Below are 19,611 nucleotides of genomic sequence, written 5' to 3' on the forward strand. Positions count from 1 at the left end.
ACCCTCGGATTGCGCCTGCGCAGAGGGTCGAGGACTGAGTGCCCCGAAGTAGGCTTAGCGCCTGCGCGTTGCGGGTTTCGGGGCCTCCGGCCTGAGAGAGGAGCCGGGAAGATGGCGGCTGTGGTGGAAAATGTAGTGAAGCTGTGAGTGGTCTTTTTTTTTTTTTCTTTTCCTCTCTCCCGGACCAGAGGTCTTGTAAAGGGGCCCGGGAGTAGAGAGGGAGGTGCGGGAAGAGACAAGACAGAGAGGAGCAAATGCCCGGGAAGTCCTTGCTGTGCGACTCCCGGTCGGGAGGGCAACAGAAGACTCCAGAGAAAACCCTGGGCTTCTTTGGGAAACTTATGGAGGCCGGGAGGGGGGCACACGGGAGCCCCCGACGGGCGTCCTCCTCGCGGGCCGAGCCCCGAGCAGAGCTTCGAGCTGCGAGCGAGAGGCTCCTGGTTCCCGGCTCTCCGCAGCCGCCGTCAGTTTCGCGGAGCCAGCGGAGGCCGGGCGGCCCCTGGAGGTCGCGGTCCCTTCCCCGCCCACCGCCCTCCCTGGGGCTCCCGGCTCCTGCTGGGACCCGAAGACTAGCAGACCGGTGACATTAACCAGGAAATCCGGCTTACCGGAGGCTAAAAGTGTTCTCGGAAAGAACTGGTTCAAGAGTAGGTACAGAAGGGAAAGAACTTCGGGGAGTGGGGACCTAGACCGGAACCCGATGGCCTCCGAGTCCGCAGGAGCCCCGAGGTGGGCGTTCTCTGTACCCTAGATGCCATTGTGCGGGTACCTGTCGAGCAGAGCTGAAGTTAACGGTTGTTGGAAAACACTGGGAATGGGAACTGGCCTGTTAGCCGCTTCCCATGAGTTAAAGATGTTTGGGGTTTTGATGCGCCTCATCCTCCTTCCTCCTTGAAGAAGAATCCGAGCGCGTTTTGGAATGGGATGGTTAATGCCTGTTAGACTTAAGAATGACCTTCTCTTCCTTTAATGGCCATGTTGGGCGTGATATAAGGGTAGAAAAACTGAAGTGTTTGGCTGTCCAGTCAAAGCTTTTGGGTTCAGGATGACAAAGTAAAGGTTTGGGAACTATTCTGGGGGACTTTCACAGCTTCTTATCTGTCTTTGTCGTGGGCTGAGTTCCCGTTATCCCCAGAGGCCCCCCCCCCTAAGGTTAAGCTGCTTCTCCCCCGCTGCTTGGAAGCTTCTTTCTTCGAAAATGCTTTCCCACTTCCCTTAAGCTAAGTGCCTTCTCTGGTGGCTTTTTTTTTTTTAACTTGCTTTTGGCTTTATCCTGATGCCTCTGTCAACCACCCTCCTCCCAGCACTATTATCTTTCTTTCTACTCTGCCCACTCGAGTTTCCCCAGCTCTCTTCAGACTGACATTCCCCTCGAGTTAGAAATGAGACTGTCGCTGTAACATTTTGATAGTTCTCCTTCTGGACTCAGATGTTAGCTCTCTGTGACCCTGCCTTTTTCTTTGTTGACTCCCCCTATTCCAGTGGGAGGGTGGGGCTTAACACCTTCTCCGTGAAAAATGAATCACAGCTTTTTTCCCTGGGACTCTGGCTGTTGTAGAGGAATGTGCTTGCCTAGGTTTTGAGAATTACATGTTGATGGAGCTCTTCTCATTCAAAGATGGTCTTCCAGAAAATAGAGCTGCCAGTCCATTGGTGTGGTGTTTTAAGTGCTGGCTGCCCATTCCTCTTTAGCCAGCCACTGGTTCCTGAGTGTCAATGAGGAACTTCTCCCAGTTAAAGTGCAGAACTTCCCCTTACAGGGGGGAATTTTATTCTCACATCATTCTCACCCTGGAAAGATGCTTTTCTGGTGTGTGCCCCTCTTTTTTTATTTTTTGAGTCCGGGTTTCTCTGTAGCAGCTCTGGCTGACCTAGAGCTCACTCTGTAGACTAGGCTGGCCTCGAACTCACAGAGATCCACCTGCCCCTGCCTCCTGAGTGCTGGGATTAAAGGCGTGTGCCACCACTACCCGGCCCATTTTTGGTACCTTTTTTGATTATAGTGTGCTTAAGTCTTCTGGCAGCTTACATCACACATTGAAGGCAAGACCACTAGCTCATCTTTTCTTTCATTTTGTCCTGTGAGACTTTTCCATTTTAATGATCTGGTTTTCTCAAATATGATGTCATTGAAATAGTCTTTATAATGGTCTTATTAGGATAAATACTAGTCGAAAATAACCATGACTGCTAAGTAGTTTTAAAGCTTAATGAGTTAGGTAAATAGAATTAAGTCCTTAGGTCCATAGAATAACAGAAGCTAGAAATTTTTTTGCCACAAGAGACTTGAATGTGTAAAGTATATTTTCCTCTTTTGCTCTCTTCACACACACACACACACACGTTTCATTTCTGGCCATCTGACTTATAGACCACTTGTTCCACCTTCTGGACTGGACAGCTCAGTCATTCTTCCAAGCCTTCTTCACTTCCCTGCTCTGGCTTTACAGTCTCCAGCCCATAGGACTGGTCTTTGCTTCCGTTTGACTTCCAATGTCAGTATCAATTCCCATCAGCAGAAACAAAGGCGCTGCTGCACTCAGCCTTGTTTATCCAATTTTTCTGTGTGGAAGGACGTGGCTGCCTCCTAAAGGCGAGCAAATAGGAGCCTGCTCTCTGTGCGCTGTGCTCTCCAACACATTCGTACCTTAATTACAGTCATTACTGCTCATTGAATTGAGTCAGGCTGTACTTGTAGTGTTGCTGTTTGTGGTGTGTGTCCTTTTCATATGCTGGGAACAAGCTGAGCTGTGCAGGAGTCTCTGTGGCTGTTCAGTGAGAGTCCCCATCAGACCTACATTGGGACTTGCTGACATGGCTTTGGTTGTAGGGATCAGCCACAAAGACCTACTCCCTCCTGCATTTCATGTCTCCTTACCCTTACCGTCTCCATCAGAATCCTGGTAGGTCAGAGCTCAGCTCGTCTAACTGCCTCAGTCTGTAGGAGAAGAATGGAGTTCCAACCAGATTAATTGCATGTCTGTGTCTATTGGTAACTGTAGCCAAGCCAGTCTTTTTACTCTCAAATCCATCCTGATGTGAACTAGACATCTTCATGGATAATGGGGATGCTATGGGAAAGATGTCTCCTCTGCCCTCAGTATGTCTTTATCTTTTTGTTTGTTTGATTTTTGGGTGGTTTTTTGTTTGTTTGTTTGTTTGTTTCCGTTTTTCAAGACAGGGTTTCTCTGTGTAACAGCCCTAACTGTCCTGGAACTAGTAGCTCTTGTAGACCAGGCTGGCCTTCACTCACAGAGGTCTGCCTGTCTCTGCCTCCTGAGTGCTGGAATTAAAGGCATGCGCCACCACCGCCTGGCCCCAGTATGTCCTTTTTTTAAGGCTGATTGAAGGCTAGGGATATAACTCAGTTGAGTGAGTTGGTAGAGTACTTGCTTAGTATACAAGTGAGCCTGGTTTGAGTCCCTAACACCACATAAAACTGGATGTGGTGGTGTATACCTCTAACCTTAGCACTGGGCAGATCAAGGCTGGAAGATCAGAAATTCAAGGTCATTGTGGATTGCACACTAGGTTTGAGTTCAGTATAAACTATACAGATCTCTACTTTAAAAAAAATAAACATTTGGCTGGGATATAACTCAGTGGTAGAATACGTCTAGTGTTTGGGAGGTCCTAAGTTTGAACCCCAAAATAACAATGGAAAGGTCAGGTGATAAATACAAATCCTTAGAGTTAATTTACTCTCCTTTACCAAAGCAATGTTGGTCATTGAAGATGCTTGCAGTTTGCTATTTTCTTAAAGTACTTAGGGAATCCCCTTCAGCTTTCAGATTTGATCTTCCAGGGCCAGAAAATTCTGGGTGTCGGCTGCATGGCAGTTAGGAAGGGCCTGAGATGGGCCTTTCAGTGTAAACAGACTTCTGTCAGAGCTGGAGCTTTGTAAAAGCTTTGAGGGACTTGGGGTTTCTCTTCCTGGAGCGCTGCAAATTCTTGTTCTCCTTGTGGACCCATGGATGGTCATCCTGTGACACCTTTAGCACTGTGCTCTTCTTTCCCCCGGTTACCTTTGAATTGTTTGTACATATAAACATTTACATTTTTAAAATTCATTCTATTGTGTGAGTGTTTTGCCTGTCTGCATGTGTATGGTGTGTGTGCCTAGTGCCCTCAGAGCTCAGGAAAAGAAATTAGATCCCCTATAGGTGGAATCTGTAACTGGAGTTAATGGATGGTTGTAAACCACTCTGTATGAATGCTGGGAACCAAACCCAGGTCCTCTGCAAGAACGGTGTTCTTAACTATGGAGCCATCTCTTTTTTTCTTTTTTCTTTCTCCTTTTTTTTTTTTTTTGTTTTTTGTTTTAAAGAAATTGTTGCACTGTGTGACTCTGGCTGGCCTAGAACTTACTCTGTAGAATGGACTGGCCTCAAACTCAGATATCCTCCTGCTTCTACCTCCTGAACACTGGGATTGTATTTTTGTTTGGTTTTGCTTTGTTTCATGTAGTTCAGGCTGTCCTTGAACTTGCTATCTAACTGAGGATGACTTCTACTTACACCTCCCATGTGCTGGAATTACAGGTGTGTGCACCATACATGACTAGTTGAGTTTTGAGGCAAAATTTTCAACTGGCCTTGAAGTCAGATAATATTTTTGCCTAAGTCTATTAGAGGTATGTACCACCATGTCTAGTAAGAGCTTCATTCTTTAGAACTAAATAACATTTTGTGAGATGGATCTAGTTTACTAGAAATCTGTGGTAAGTCTTTTGGATCTTCTCCATTTGTTAGAGTCTACAGCTCAGGATACTGATGTTAAGAGAAGTAACATATTAACTAGCATGAGTTACACATGAAAACCACAGAATGAAAATTCACTTCTTCCCTATTCCTCCCTCCCCCAATACTGGGGATTGAATCCAGAGCCTTGTGAGGGCTGACAAGCACTTTACCAGAGAGTTTTTTCCTCTATCCTTTTTCACTCTGTGTGGTTTAAGATTTAAGTCTGACTTGGGAGACTGAGGCAGAGGGATTGTCATGAGTTTAGTACCTGGGCTGTAGAATGAGAGACCTTGTCTCAAAGCAAAACAAATATTTTCAAAGGCTTAAATCTGATTCTAGGTGATAAAATCATGTTGCTCACAGTGTTTGTTTGTTATTTATTATGTGGGGGTCTGTGATCCAGCTCATGGTAACTTGTCTTTCCTTGCGTGGTGGCTTAGTGAAGGGCTCTTTGTGTCTCTTGAGGCAGAAAAGGAGATGAATAACAGAAAAGAGAGTCTCCCAGACTCCTGAGCCTTCTAGAGAAGCAGTTGACAGGAAGGAGGGATGACCTGAGACCCACACCTCTGTGTCTTACCTTCCTGCAGCCTTGGGGAGCAGTACTACAAAGATGCCATGGAACAGTGCCACAATTACAATGCCCGCCTCTGTGCTGAGCGCAGTGTGCGCCTGCCTTTCTTGGACTCCCAGACCGGAGTAGCCCAGAGCAATTGTTATATCTGGATGGAAAAGCGACACCGTGGACCAGGTAAGGTTGCAGGCGTCAGGAAAGTAACTCAGGAGCATGAGGAAGTGTCTTTTTTCACCTAGGAGATAGGGTAGTGTGAAGTCCTCTGCTGCTCACACCAGTAGACGAATATGGTCTCAGGATAAGTGGGGAGGAGGAAGCAGCACCTTTGTTTTCTGGTCTCTCAAGTGTAGGTAGATTTTTCTTTGGGACACCAGCTCACATAACTAACATGAAGACATTTTAGTTATAAAAACTCGGCCTTAGTTTACGCTTGTTTCTAACTAGTTCTTAAAATTTAAATTAGCCCCTATCTTTTAATCTGTGTTCTTTTACATGGCCCGGTAACCTTTACTCTATACTGCCCATCCTGCTTCCTCTCCTCCTGGCTGGTGACTCTGCCTTCTCAGAATCCTCTCTGTGTCCAGAAGTCCCGCCTACCTCCTACCTAGATATTGTCTGTTTAGCTTTTTATTAAACCAATCACAGTGACAAATCTTCACACAGTGTAAAGGAATATTACACAACACTGAAGCAAGTATGGTCTTCCAGAGGACTAAGTACTAGCTATGGCACTTCAGTTCACATCTGTTTTTCTTTTCTGTTAAATATCCCACCCAACCCAGGCTCACGTGTTCAGCATTACTCCTTTGCTCTAGAGCACAACAGAGTTCTCATTCACGAAGCATTTGCTGTCATTTTCTCCGGCTGGATTAGGGTTTGTTGCTCTTTTTTCCTTCCACAGGATTGGCCTCTGGACAGTTGTACTCCTACCCTGCCCGGCGCTGGAGGAAAAAGCGTCGAGCCCACCCACCTGAGGATCCCAGGCTTTCCTTTCCATCTATTAAACCAGGTAAGGGCTGGAGATGTTATAGCTCCATTGCTGGAGTGCTTGCTCAGCATGCACAAGGCCCTGAGTTTGATCTCCAACATAACTGAACATGGCTGTGTATTCCTACATAATCACAGCTTTGATGATGTTGAGGCAGGAGGATCAGAAATTCAAGGTCATTTTCTGCTACATAGGAGTTTGAGGCCATCCTGGTCTACAGAGTAAGTTCCAGAACAGCCAGGGTTATACAGAGAAACCCTGTCTTGGAAAAACAAAGCAAAACAAACATGAAATTATCCCAAAATAATATAAGCTGGAAAGATGGCCCAGTGCTTCTTGTATAAATACAAAGCCCTAAATTCTAATCTGTCGTTCATATAAAAAGCTGGTGTGGGGCTGAAGAGATGGCTCAGAGGTTAAGAGCATTGCCTGCTCTTCCAGAGGTCCTGAGTTCAATTTCCAGCAACCACATGGTGGCTCACAACCATCTGTAATGATGCCCTCTTTTGGCCTGCAGGCATACACAGACAGAATATTGTATACATAATAAACAAATAAATACTATATAAAAAATAAAAACTAGTGTGGCCAATCTGTTTCCGTAATCCCAAAACTATAGAGTACAGAGCTGGGGCTTACTAGCAGCCAGCCTAATTCAAGGTTCAGTGAGAAACTCCAAGGGAGGGGCTGGAGAGCTGACTCAGCAGTTAAGAGCATTGCCTGCTCTTCCAAAGGCCTGAGTTCAATTCCCAGCAACCACATGGTGGCTCACAGTCATCTGTAGTGAGGCCTGGTGCCCTCTTCAGGCATGCAGGCATACACGCAGACAGATACTGTATACATAATAAATAAATAAATATTTTTAAAAAAAGAAAAGAAAAACAAAACAAAAAAAAAAAGAAACTCCAAGGGAATAAGGCAGAGTGTGATTGAGCAGGATACCCAACATCCTTTTCCAACATGTGTACCCACACGTTCCTATACCATGCAGACATATACCACACACATGCACACAAAGCTAAATAAATAAAATAAACAAGAGTGAGTAAATAAACCAAGTAAGGGGCACACTTCCTAAGCAGGACCATGGTCTATTGCATGGGAAGAGGCTTACTGATCACTCGCTAGTCCCAGGCTTTGTGTTAGCTCTTGCCCATACTAAAGTAAATGAGGTATGATTTCATCCTTCAAAGAACTCGCTGTGTTAGGAGAAATAGGTAAGTAGCTGTAATCCGGTCCTGACTGAACCAAGATATCTTAGTTCCTGTAAAACAGAAGTTAGTGGCTGACTTTGACTTGACCCCACATGGTGTAGGCTCTGCATTAGCCTTTCTGAGCTTGCTTCATCCTGATTTGTTTCAGACACGGACCAGAGCCTGAAAAAAGAGGGACTTATCTCTCAGGATGGCAGCAGTTTAGAGGCTCTGTTGCGTACTGACCCCCTGGAGAAGCGAGGCGCTCCAGATCCCCGCGTTGATGATGACAGCCTGGGAGAGTTTCCTGTCACCAACAGTCGAGCACGGAAGGTCTATTATCCCTATGGCTAGAGGACTTTAATAAGGACCAGCCTCCTCTTTATGGGTGGAGAGGGTGCACCCAGTTAGCAGAATTGACAGAGATCCATGGTAGAACACTTGCTTGGTGCTGTGTAAACCATAGCACAAAAGACAGAAACTGAAACTGAGGCTGCCCTGTGGCCCTGTGGCTGTGCTGGCCCCCGGTCCTGCTGCCTGCTCTTTCACATTCTTTCCCCTCTCAGTAGAGGCTTGCTCACTCATTCTCTTTCACACGAGGATTTTGCAAGAGACTTGAGGTGTCTGGTGTTACATAGGTGATACACACCTGGTTCCCAACTATCAGCTGGGAAGTTAATGCTAAGTTTAAAGATGAGACGAGCTACAGAGAAGCCAGGTACTGTGCTAAGTGTTTTCCATATTCTTCCCTCTGTACAGCCGTGTGAGGTAGGTCCTATGGTTCCTAGTTCATGGACAGGGAGGCTGAAGCAAAGCAGTTAAAACTTCCCTCAAGGTCACACAAGTAAGCAGCAAAGCTCACTTAAACTAGTACATGAGTATTGAAAGCAGAGCAAGCAGGAGAGGGCATGGCTGCCTGGGGTACCAGAGAGAGCTCTGTGGAAACAGATAGATGGGGGAAAGCAACTTGAGGAGGCTCAGAGGAAAGAAAGCACTAAAGGCATCAGGAGTGGAATTGCAGAGCGAAGAATGATTATGGGTGAGGTTAAGCCCCAGAGAAGTGTCAGAGTAATTCAGGTGACTCATTCTACATCATGAGGGAGCTTTTGGATGTGTTTGACTTCTGCTCATTCAAATCTTCTGGTCCACTCAGCGGATCCTTGAACCTGATGACTTCCTAGATGACCTTGATGATGAAGACTATGAAGAAGATACTCCAAAGCGTCGGGGGAAAGGGAAATCCAAGGTGAGGAGCCAGTGTGCTGCCTGAAAGTTGTAGCCCTGGAGATCCAGGCTTTATTTCTTGTGGTTGCCTTGCTAGTCTGGCCTAGACATCTTAATAACAGCATTGTCTTTTTGCTGTTGTCAGAGTAAGGGTGTGAGCAGTGCCCGGAAGAAACTGGATGCTTCCATCCTAGAGGACCGGGATAAGCCCTATGCCTGTGACAGTGAGTGCCTCCTAAGGGGTGGGTAGTTCTTCCTTGGACCCAGCCCCCGCTCTGGATGTGAGAGTAAGAGGGTCATGTTCTTGCATTGGATGATAAAAAGAAGCCTGGGTTCTTGTTCTGCCTGCCAACCTCTGAGAAGCCCTGGCCTTTGCTTCACAGTGGGTGGGACCTGCATGCTCTGGGAGAGATTTCTGTGGCTCCTGGGGTGGGAGGATGAGGGAACTCAACAGCAAACAGGGTTGGCCTCACAGTGGGCAGCATCCAGCTCTGCTGACCCATCAAGGCAGGGCACAGGGGGCCAGCCCTGAGGGTCAGTATCTGTCCTCTTTCCCTTTGCTTTGGCTCACCCTACTTCCGTGGCCTCCAGCCTGTAGCGCTGCTGCTGGGGTTCTCTCTCACTTGCTCTGTTTTCCTGCTGCTGCTGCTGCTGCTGCCCTGTCTCAAATGTACCAAGGCCTTCTTCTCATGACTTTTCTTTCTGTCTTTCAGATAGTTTCAAACAAAAGCATACCTCGAAAGCGCCCCAGAGAGGTAGCTCTCTCAACTTTTCAGACTTGTGGTTTTCCTGTCCCTTTCCCCTCTTCCCTTGTTCCTCCTGCCTTTCTCATTTCCTGTGATGCTAGCTTTGGAATCTCTGCAACGGTATGACAGAACCCCAATTGTGCTCCACTCTCCAAGCCCTAGCAGCTGTCTTTATAATTGCCTGTCTCCCATAGACTTACTTCTATAGCCATTTGGCCTAGTATGGGGGGGTAGCTCCAAAGTCTTAACAGAAACCCATTATGATAGATTCATCTGATGCTCCCCAAAACAGACACCAGGTGGTCAGCTAATGTTCCCACCATCATATCCTCACCTCCTCCCATCCTCATTCCTTCCTGCTGGCCCCCTTGCCCCTCTTGGTGTCATCATTCAAGATAAGATACCATGAATATTTCCTTGCTGGTTAGCAGGGGCTGGGTAAAACACTAGTATGGGGGTGTATTTCAAGTTCTTTGGGGATAGTTATCCTGACTGCTCAGTTGGTAGGTGTTCCCCCAGAGACCCACCCTCAGCCCTTTGCCTGTTCATTTGGGTTTGGCTGCATGGTATACATGGGATGGCATGAGTGGGCCACGTGTGCATAGCAGAAGAAGTCTGACGTTTCCTTGTTACTTTCCCGCTTTCCTATAAGGAAGACCATGGAGCTCCCAGACAGTTGCTCTTCCCAGGACAAGTGTTGCAACATGGACTGAGTCTTTCCAAAAGCCAACATGAAAAATATTTGTAGCTGTGGGATTGTGTTGTAGGGAGGGAGGAGAATCCTAGAAACTGGACAGGTCCAGTGCCTGGTGCTCTTGGCTAAGGGGAAGCAGTCATCATAAGGTTTTTACCAGATTAGAGATGCTGGGCACAGGTGTTTTCCATAGGCTTCAGGTGTTGCTTACAGCTTGTCAGAATCAGTAAGTAGCACCTTCATGTCCTTACATTGCTCTGCAATCTTCTTCACCCAGTTTGTGGAAAACGCTACAAGAACCGACCTGGCCTCAGTTACCACTATGCCCATTCCCACCTGGCTGAGGAGGAAGGAGAGGACAAAGAAGACTCTCAGCCACCCACTCCTGTTTCCCAGAGGTCTGAAGAGCAAAAATGTAAGCTGAGGTCAGGGTGGGCAAACAGGAGAGGTGCCAGCCTAGTTATAGAGACCCCCTTGTAGGGAATGTGGGATGGGTAACCCAAGGTTCCCTTGAGCATCATCAAAATTCCTTTCTTTTCGCCCTGTAGCCAAAAAAGGACCTGATGGTTTAGCCCTGCCCAACAACTACTGTGACTTCTGCCTGGGGGACTCAAAAATCAACAAGAAGACAGGACAGCCTGAGGAGCTAGTGTCCTGTTCTGACTGTGGCCGCTCAGGTACCTCCATTCTCAAAGAGCAGGCTATATATACTCAGTGCCCAAGAAGCTCTTGGCCTGCTTACTTCGGTGCCATCAGGCAGGCAGCCTCCCTTAGCCCTTCCCCACCCCGTCTTCCAGCCACCTATTTGACTCCCCTCCCCCACAGGGCACCCGTCCTGCCTGCAGTTCACCCCTGTGATGATGGCAGCTGTGAAGACCTACCGCTGGCAGTGCATCGAGTGCAAGTGCTGCAACCTCTGTGGCACTTCGGAGAATGACGTGCGTGCCGCCCTCTCAGCCACCCAGCTCTCCTCAGCCTTCTCCAAAGCAAGCTTTCTGTCAGAGCAAGCAAGGGCCTCCCAGATGTTCTCCCTTAACTACCCCTGGGAACTTTACACTTGTTTTAAAAAAATCTGTTTCCTAAGCACTAACAGTGTTCTTGGCTCACAGGTCACTAAATAAGACAGAGAAGACTGTGCTTTTGTAGAATCTGTGTACTTGGGGTAACAGTTGTGTAGGATATGATATGCCTTGGAGAAAATGAAACTAGTGATGAGCCAAAGAGTTAACTGGATACTGATAGAGAAGGAAATGAGATTGGTGTTGGAGTTTTGATAATGCAAAGAGCAGTCCAAGAAGGTATGGAGTGAGTGTATTTCCAATAGCTAGTGCAGAAACCTCAAGGTGGACAAGCTGACAGTAATGAGGCCATTGGTACACACTAGATCTTCTGTTTGGGGGGAAGGTGGATCAGAGAGGTGGGTATCGTTTGATCTGTGGGGTCTTGGGTCCTTCTGTGGACAGTGAGGGATCCTGGACATAGACCCCAGGACCTGGTGCACGCTAAAGCATGTACTTTGCCACTGAGCCCCCGCCCCCCGTGATTGGACCTTGGGAATGTTGTCAGTGATATGTTCTGTCATATATTTTCAGACAGCTTTGTAAAGAAGTAGGGAAGTAGACTTCGTGATCGGTTGAGATGGACAGATCCTTTATCTATCTGTTCTTAGTAGTTACCAGTCCCTCTAGGAAGCAGCAGCAATGTCATAAATTAGGTACATAAACCGTTGGATCCCTATTCTTTCTCCTTGCCTTCTGTAGGACCAGCTGCTTTTCTGTGATGACTGTGACCGTGGCTACCACATGTACTGTCTTACCCCATCCATGTCTGAGCCTCCTGAAGGTAAGTGGCCCAGATCTACTCAAAATATTTTATTCCAGAAGGATCCGTAACACCCAAAGAAAACATTGATAGTGAAATTTGTGACTTGTTATAGATCTGTAATTGTGTGGGTTTCAGCGTTTATATACCCAACAGCATAGATTTCATAATAAAGTGATATGTTGTGGATTAAAAAAAAAATAGTAACTCAGACAATCACCTGAATTGTAAATACTGAGAGTCTCTGACAACACTGAAAGCAAGGTTTAGTTCAGTACATTTTGTTGTTTTTGTTTATTTTGTTTTTTGTTTTTGTTTTTGAGACAGGATTTCTCTATGTAGCCCTGGCTGTCCTGAAACTTTCTTTATAGACCAGGCTGGTCTCGAATTCACAGAGATCCGCCTGCCTCTGCCTCCCAAGTGCTGGGATTAAAGGTGTACATCACCGCTGCCCAGACCAGCATTTTAGTTTGAAGAATTTAATGTTTGCATTTGTCATTAGTGATACTTAGAGATACAGAAAATTCCCAACATGAAAAAGAACTATGCTGAGCAGAGAACAGTTACCACGAGAAAATTGTCTTCTTTCTTCGGGTAGTCCAGAAATTCAGTTGACGGCTTATCTGACCTGACACCTCTGTTGTTGCTCTCCCTCTCCAATGGATTGTTTCTTTCCTCTCTTCCCTATTTGAAGGGAATTGACCTTGGAGCCTGGGGTATCTTTCTGCATTTTTAGTGGTTACTTAGTAATGCTCCAAATTCATGGAAGTGTTGGCAGAGTTTTCCTGTCCCAACCACCTGCTCCCAAATACAACAGATTTAAGGTTAATTTTTTTTAAAGATTATTTATTTATTATGTATACAGTATTCTGCCTATATTCATGCTTGCAGGCCACAAGAGGGCACCAGATCTCATTACAGATGGTTGTGAGCCACCATGTGGTTGCTGGGAATTGAACTCAGGACCTTTAGATGAGCGGGCAGTGCTCTTAACCACTGAGCCATCTCTCCAGCCCTTAAAGTTAATTATAAATGCTTGTTTGATAGCTCAGGCTTATTACTAGCTAACTACTACATTTTAAACTAATCCATATTCCTAATTTACTCTCTGCCATGTGGCAGCACCTTTCTATTAGCATGACATGTTCATCTCCTGCTCCCTCTGTATCTGCTCGCAACTCCAGACTTGGCTCTTCTTCCTCCCAGCATTCTCTCTGTATCAGGCTGTCTCTCCCAATCTCTGTCTGCCCAGCTATTGACCAATCAGCTTTTTATTAATGATTGGAGCAATACATGTTTACAGTGTACAGAGTTTGTGCCGTGGCATGGAAGCAGTACGCCAGCACCAGTGATGGCATCAAGGAATGGTTCTTTTCCACAAGTCCTCTCAAACTGTGTTTCTGTGCTAGCTCCTGCTTCTAAGGCAGTGAATGGTTCTCAGCCTGTGAGTCTTGACCCCAATGAGGGTTGCATATTGAATATCCTGCATCACAGATATTTATGTTACAATTCATAATAGTATCAAAATTATAGTTATGAAGTAGTGGGATAATTTTATGGTTGGGGGTTCACTATACCATAAGGAACTGTATTATAAGGTCTCAGCATGAGGAAGGTTGTAAACCGTTGCAAGGGAACTCAGAGCTTGTCTAGGAGGATCCAAGTACCCAATAGCTCTGCTGTGCACAGATAGGAGCCAGCCTTCAAGTGGGAGAAGTAGTTTACTGTTTGCAGAAGCTGACTTGTCATGTAGGTCAGACTGCAGAGAATGGGGCCACTAGCAGAGCTGGTGAGCGCTGGAACACTGTAGGGGTGCACGGCACTGCTGAGTGCCACATCTCCAAATCAGCTTTGGAAAAGTAGTGCCTTGTGTTTTGTTTAACCATCAAATAGCTCCTTATAGACAAAACTTGCGCTGACGGTTCAAGGGCTTTCCCATTGACATTTTGTGAGACACTGGGGTAGTGGAGAGCTGCAGGCCAAGCACTTTCTTCACTGGAGCCTCAGGTGGCCTTCTGCTGCAGGTCATGGTTGGCATGGTATGCTTATGGGACACATCGAGCTATGTCAGTGTACATAGCCTGCAAGCCAACAGTGACTTTTGTACATTTTAAAGGAACATGAAGATAAGATAGGAGACTACATGGCTCATAAAGCTTAAATATATAACATTCTGTTTGACTCTTTGTTGGAACACTTGCCAACCCCAGCATTATTGGTTTTAGGATTAGAAAGGCCCTTTTTCACCTTCAAAAATTTTTTTTTCTTTTTTTTGGGGGGGTGGGGTTCAAGACAGGGTTTTTCTGTAGCTTTGGAGCCTGTCCTGAAACTAACTCTTGTAGCTCAGACTGGCCTTGAACTCAAAGAAATCCACCTGCCTCTGCCTCCCAAGTGCTGAGATTAAAGGCATGTGCCACCACTGCCCGGCAGTCTTTGGGTTATTTTATTTTGTTTTGCTTATTCCTTTGCTTTTTCTTTTTGTTGTTGTTTTTGTTTTTTTGTAGTAGAGATAGAACTCATGGCCTTGTTATTTTGGCCAAATGCTCTCCCACTGAGCTATATCCTTCTCTCTGCAACTCTTAAAAAGAAAATTGAGAGTGCTATTGCAATTGAGCCATAGTGCTTGTGTAGAGGTCAGAGGACAGCATTAACATTTAGAAGTCAGGTCTGCTTTCACCCTGGGTTCTGGGGATCAAACTCAAGTCCTCAGGCTCTAAACCATCTCACTGTTCCCACACTTGTATTTTTTGAGATAGAGTCTCACTAAGTTGCCTGAGCTAGTCTTGAGCTAGCTCTGTAGCCCAGGTAGCCCTTGAACTCGGCAGTCCTTCTGTGTCAGCCTCTCGAGCAGCTGGGTTAGTTTTAGTGAAATCATGTGTCTTTGGGGAACTAATAAAAGATATTTCCCCTGGAGTACTGTCCAAACAATATACATAATTTATGCTTATAAATTTTAAACATTAAGAACTAGTTTTGTCCTGGTCAGTGGTGGCACATGCCTTTAATCCCATCACTGGGAGGCAGAGACAGGTGGATCTCTGTGAGTTCAAGACCAGCCTGGTCTACAAAGCGAATTAGTTCCAGGACAGCTAAGACTGTTACACAAAGAAACCCTGTTTTGAAAAACCAAAACAAAACTTGTGTCTTGGCTGGCAAGATGGCTCAACAGGTAAAGGCATTTGTAACCAAGCCTGGACAACCAAAGTTCAACCCCAAAAACATGGTGGAAGGATAGAACTGATTTTCATATGCATACTCTGGCACATCCCACCCCATCAATAAATAAATGTAGTGAGATACAAAGAAACAAAACACTCGTGACTACAGGATATTCTGAGCATCTGTTTGGGCGCTGACCTCCTACTTAGTAGTTTTACCTTTATATCCATGTGTGTTTATATTTTGTTTTTAAGATGCATTTATTAGTGTATGTATCGGTATTTTGTCTGCATATGTGTCACTGCACTACATGAGTGCCTGGTGCCCTCGGAGGTCAGGAGTGAGCGTCAGATCCTCTGTAACTGGAATTGTGGATGGTTTTGAGCCTCCATGTGAGTGCTGGGAGCTGAACCCAGATCCTCTTAACTTCTGAGCCGTTTCTCCAGTTCCAGTTTTCATAGCTTTGAAGACCAAGAAATTCTTCAGCTCAGGATAGCTATGAAGCTGCTGCTGCAGAATTTACCCTGTCCTGCCTGGGGAGAGGTGTGAAGAGTGGGAAGACAGCAGATGGGGATCTGGTAGGATCCACCCTGACCCCTCTACTTCTCTATAGGAAGCTGGAGCTGCCACCTGTGTCTGGATCTGCTGAAGGAGAAAGCATCCATCTACCAGAACCAGAACTCCTCCTGATGTGCCACCCAGCTCCTCACACATCTAAGGCTGTTGCTCTCCTCCACCTTGGTTTTCATACCCCCTCCTCTTCTTCTTTTATTCTGGTAGTCCTGCCAACCTGCCTTTGGCAACATTGCAGGGAGGTGGCAACTCTTGACTGCCTCTGGTCCCACGCCCTCAGGGAGTAAGGAGCAGCACGCTGCCCCAGGGCTGACCTGTGGGCCCAACTTCTCTCTGCTCTCCAAGAAGTGCATTCACTCTGCTTGCCTTGGGCCCAAGTCCCTGGTAATCACAGGGTTCAGATGGGGTCCTCTGAGGAGGAATATGAGAGCAGCTCACTTGTCTCGGGCCTAGCCTAGCCCCTCCACCTCGGGTTTCCAAAAGCCCCAGGGGTAAGCTAGGCCTGGCTTTTGCAGGGAGCAGCTGGAGTGATCAGGCTGAAGTGGCACTTGCTACTTTTCATACCCCTTGTTCTGCTTCACTTTGACTCTGCCAAAGCAGTCCTGTGTCCTCTGTTTTGCTTCATGGGTCCTGTGCTTGAACTGGGATGCTCTCAGGCACCGTCTGACTCTGTCCTGTCCTTCCCAGTCCCAGAGACAAGCAGCTTCACCTGTTCTTCCTGCGCTTGGCGGACTCACTCCACATTTCCCATCCTCAGAACTTCGTGTCTTCTGCCTCCTTCCTTATTCCCTTTGGTTTTGTGGGGAGAGGGACAATGTCAGTGACTGTGCCAGCAGCTTGGGGGCCACAAGGAGAAGTTGGATAATGTGCCTGTTTTTTAACTCGATAAAAAAGCCTACCTCCAAAATCCCCTTTTCATTCTTCCTGGACCTGTACATTCAGCGTCCTGCCCTTAACTGAATCAGGAGCCTCTGCCTCCTGCCTGTGTATCCTGGCTCTTGGGTCACAGGGAGGTCCCCTTTCCTTGCACGCTAGCTAGCAGCTGGTAAAGTCTTCACACCCTGATTTTTCTGTTTCCTGCTTAGTGGCACTGACATTAAGGAGGAGGGGACAGTCCATGCCAGGACACTCTGGAATGGCCTTCCTCCTTGGCTTGTGGGCAGGCCCTAACTGTTGTTTTCTGCAAAGTTGAGGCCCCCTCCTCCCATCTTTAGTTCCTGTATTAAAATCATTAGTAAAAATAAACATTTTTACACAGAGCACTCTGACGGATGGTTGTCTCCTGACTGGTTGTTGAAAAGCCATTTCATTTCAAATTTACTTTCTTTTATACATGGGTTTTTGAAAAATTGAAACAACTTTTTCTCTCAAAATGGAAATTTTTGCTGAGCTCCGCCATAAAATTTTTTTTAGTTTTGATATAAATTTAAGTTTACAACAATTTATTGTTATTTAAAAAAAACTGTTAATACAAAAATTTAGTTAAGATCAACTTTAGCACCCTTATTTATTTCTGTACTTTGGCTGGTTAGAAAGAAGATACGTAGACAGAGATGTGGTGAGCCTATGACATTGTGATGTAGATGTTTAAAGTGGGCCCAGAAGCTCGTTCGTGGTATAAATTCAAAGAAATTATCTGGACAGTGGTAGTGCACACTTCTAATCCTAGCACTCAAGAGGCAGAGGCAGGTGGATCTCTGTGAGTTCAAGGCCAGCCTGGTCTACAAAGCAAGTTCCAGGATAGCCAGGGCTATTACATAGAGAAACCCTCTATTCAAACAAACAAATAAAAGTCACCGGACCCGGAGAGGTGGTAGCTCAGCAGGGAAGAGGAGTACTCACTGCTTTTGCAGGGGACCAAGTTCAGTTCCTTACAGCTTAAAACCACCACGTAACTAACTCAGGTTCCAGGGGATGTGATTCTTTTGACTGAGTTGGTCACCAGCATACACCGTGCATAATGCCCACCCATCCACAGCTATGTACATGTAACTAGTAATGTCATCATGGGCAGGAAAGCTTTTGGACAGAAGATGAGGGCAGTCAGGAGGACAGTAACCTCAGTCTTCTCATCTGATGGATCTTTTCATTGCCTGCAGTACTGCTGAGCCAAAGCAAGAATCCAGGGCCAGAACTGTCCACAGTGTAGCTTCCCAGCATTCCCGGGGTGTTTATATGCCGACAGGAAGTTGCTCCAGTCCAACTAGTACTTAGATATTACATAATGGATCTTGTATAAGCTCACGAGTATATATTGACTTTTTAAAACTTAACGTGAGTTGACAGTGTTAGCACAGACTCTTAGTCCCAGCGCTCCAGAGAGGTAGAGGCCGGTGGATCTTGAGCTCAAGGCTAGACTCTGCTACAGAGAGAATTTCCGGACAGCCAGGCTACATAGGGTGACTGTATTTTAAGAAAAATGTACAGGTATGTGCTCATCAGTGCAGAGATCATGACAAGGGTATCAGATCCCCTGGAGTGGAATTACAAGCAGTTTTGAGCCACTGACGTGATTGCTGGGAACTGAACTGTGGTCTTTGTGGGTTTGTTTTTGGTTGGTTGGTTTTATTTTGAGTGTTTTTGCCTACATGTATGTCTGTGTATCAAGTACATGAGATAGCCTCAAATTAAGAATTAAACATGACTTTAAGTCACCATATAGGTTCTGGGAATCAAATCCAAATCCTTTGGAAAAGCAGTCAATGCTCTTAACAGCTGAGCCATCCCTTCAGCTCCTAACTAAACTCGGGCCTCCTGTAAGAGCAGTACACACTTAAACTGCCGAGCTACGTCACCAGCCTGGGTTTTAGATTCTGTAACTGGGAGCTGGCTCAGCCAATAAAAGTACTTGCCATGTAATCCTGACCATGTGAATTCTGTCCCGGTATCCCAGATAAGATGCTGAGTGCTGTGTTGTGTCTGTTATCTCAGTACTAGAGGGACATGGGAGGTGGAGATAGAATCTGCGGAAAGCCTAACATCCAACTGGGTTGGAGTATACCATACTGCAAAAAACCTACCTCAACAAGGAAGGAAAACTCCCGCTGGGCGGTGGTGGCTCATGCCTTTAATCCCAGCACTCAGGAGGCACAGGCAGGTGGATCTCTGTGAGTTTAATGCCAGCCTGGTCTACAAGAGCTAGTTCCAGGACAGGCTCCAAAGCTACAGAGAAACCCTGTTTCAAAAAACCAAAAAAAAAAAAAAAAAAAAAGAAAGAAACAAAAAACAACAAAAAAAAATTCTCCCAAAAGCTGTCCCCTTATTTCCACACCAGTACCATGGCATGTATGGGAAAGAGCATGCACACACATATTTGATACTGTCTTTTGTTTTTGAGTTTTTGCCTTGTAGCCTAGGATGTCCTCAAACTTGTGATCCTGCCTCATCCTTCTTGAGTTCTGGGGTTACAAGTGTGAATCTCATGCCTGGCTTTAAAAATATATATATAATACATATATTATATATATATATGTATTTGTTTATTAAGTATACAGTGTTCTGTCTGCATGTGTGCCTGCACAACAGAGGAGGGCACCAGACCTCATTACAGATGGTTGTGAGCCACCATGTGGTTGCTGAGAACTGAATTCAGGACCTCTGGAAGAGCAGCCTGTGCTCTTAACCTCTGAGCCATCTCTCCAGTCCCTACCCCCTTTTTTTCCCTTAATGATTCAGTTAAATACTCACTGTGTCACCAGAAGTGTCCTCAGATTTTTCTGGTACATCCTGAGGTCATTGTTGCCGATTGAAAAGCTGAGCCCTGTGCTTCTACTGCATTCGGTAAATTGGCAGAGTGCTGTGGACTCTGAGGAGATATGCACTGCTTGTCCTGCTAAGTAGGGCAGGAGTAGAGGGAGTCAGGCAACTGAGGGCCAAAAAAGAAAAAAGAAAAATCTGCAA

General features: G+C 46.0%; 1 protein-coding gene across 2 annotated transcripts; it reads left to right on the forward strand.

The window, feature by feature from the left end:
- The first annotated feature begins 9 nt into the window (after window positions 1-9).
- Window positions 10-16,979, forward strand: Dpf2 (double PHD fingers 2). Of its 2 annotated transcripts, XM_048457904.3 has the most exons (12): window positions 97-143; window positions 5,330-5,490; window positions 6,215-6,322; window positions 7,664-7,827; window positions 8,648-8,740; window positions 8,864-8,942; window positions 9,432-9,473; window positions 10,436-10,573; window positions 10,707-10,835; window positions 10,984-11,096; window positions 11,919-12,000; window positions 15,752-16,979. In XM_048457904.3, exons 1-12 carry the CDS (start codon window positions 112-114, stop codon window positions 15,826-15,828), a joined length of 1,218 nt encoding a protein of 405 aa, XP_048313861.1. In that variant the 5' UTR covers window positions 97-111; the 3' UTR covers window positions 15,829-16,979. The 2 variants fall into 2 exon arrangements, with proteins under 2 accessions (XP_048313862.1, XP_048313861.1); XM_048457905.3 differs by lacking the exon at window positions 9,432-9,473 and having other exon boundaries at window positions 10-143.
- Window positions 16,980-19,611: the final 2,632 nt, after the last annotated feature.

Source organism: Myodes glareolus, chromosome 7, assembly GCF_982192425.1.
Source record: "Myodes glareolus chromosome 7, mMyoGla1.1, whole genome shotgun sequence".
Lineage (NCBI taxonomy): Eukaryota > Metazoa > Chordata > Mammalia > Rodentia > Cricetidae > Myodes > Myodes glareolus.

What these genes read in the sequence shown, in the direction of transcription:
- Dpf2 (XM_048457904.3), top strand. Translation starts at nt 112, where the DNA reads ATGGCGGCTGTGGTGGAAAATGTAGTGAAGCT. An exon ending in CCAACAGTCGAGCACGGAAG is followed by an intron (nt 7,828 to 8,647) that starts GTCTATTATCCC and finishes TGGTCCACTCAG; the next exon opens with CGGATCCTTGAACCTGATGA. An exon ending in GAGGTCTGAAGAGCAAAAAT is followed by an intron (nt 10,574 to 10,706) that starts GTAAGCTGAGGT and finishes TTCGCCCTGTAG; the next exon opens with CCAAAAAAGGACCTGATGGT.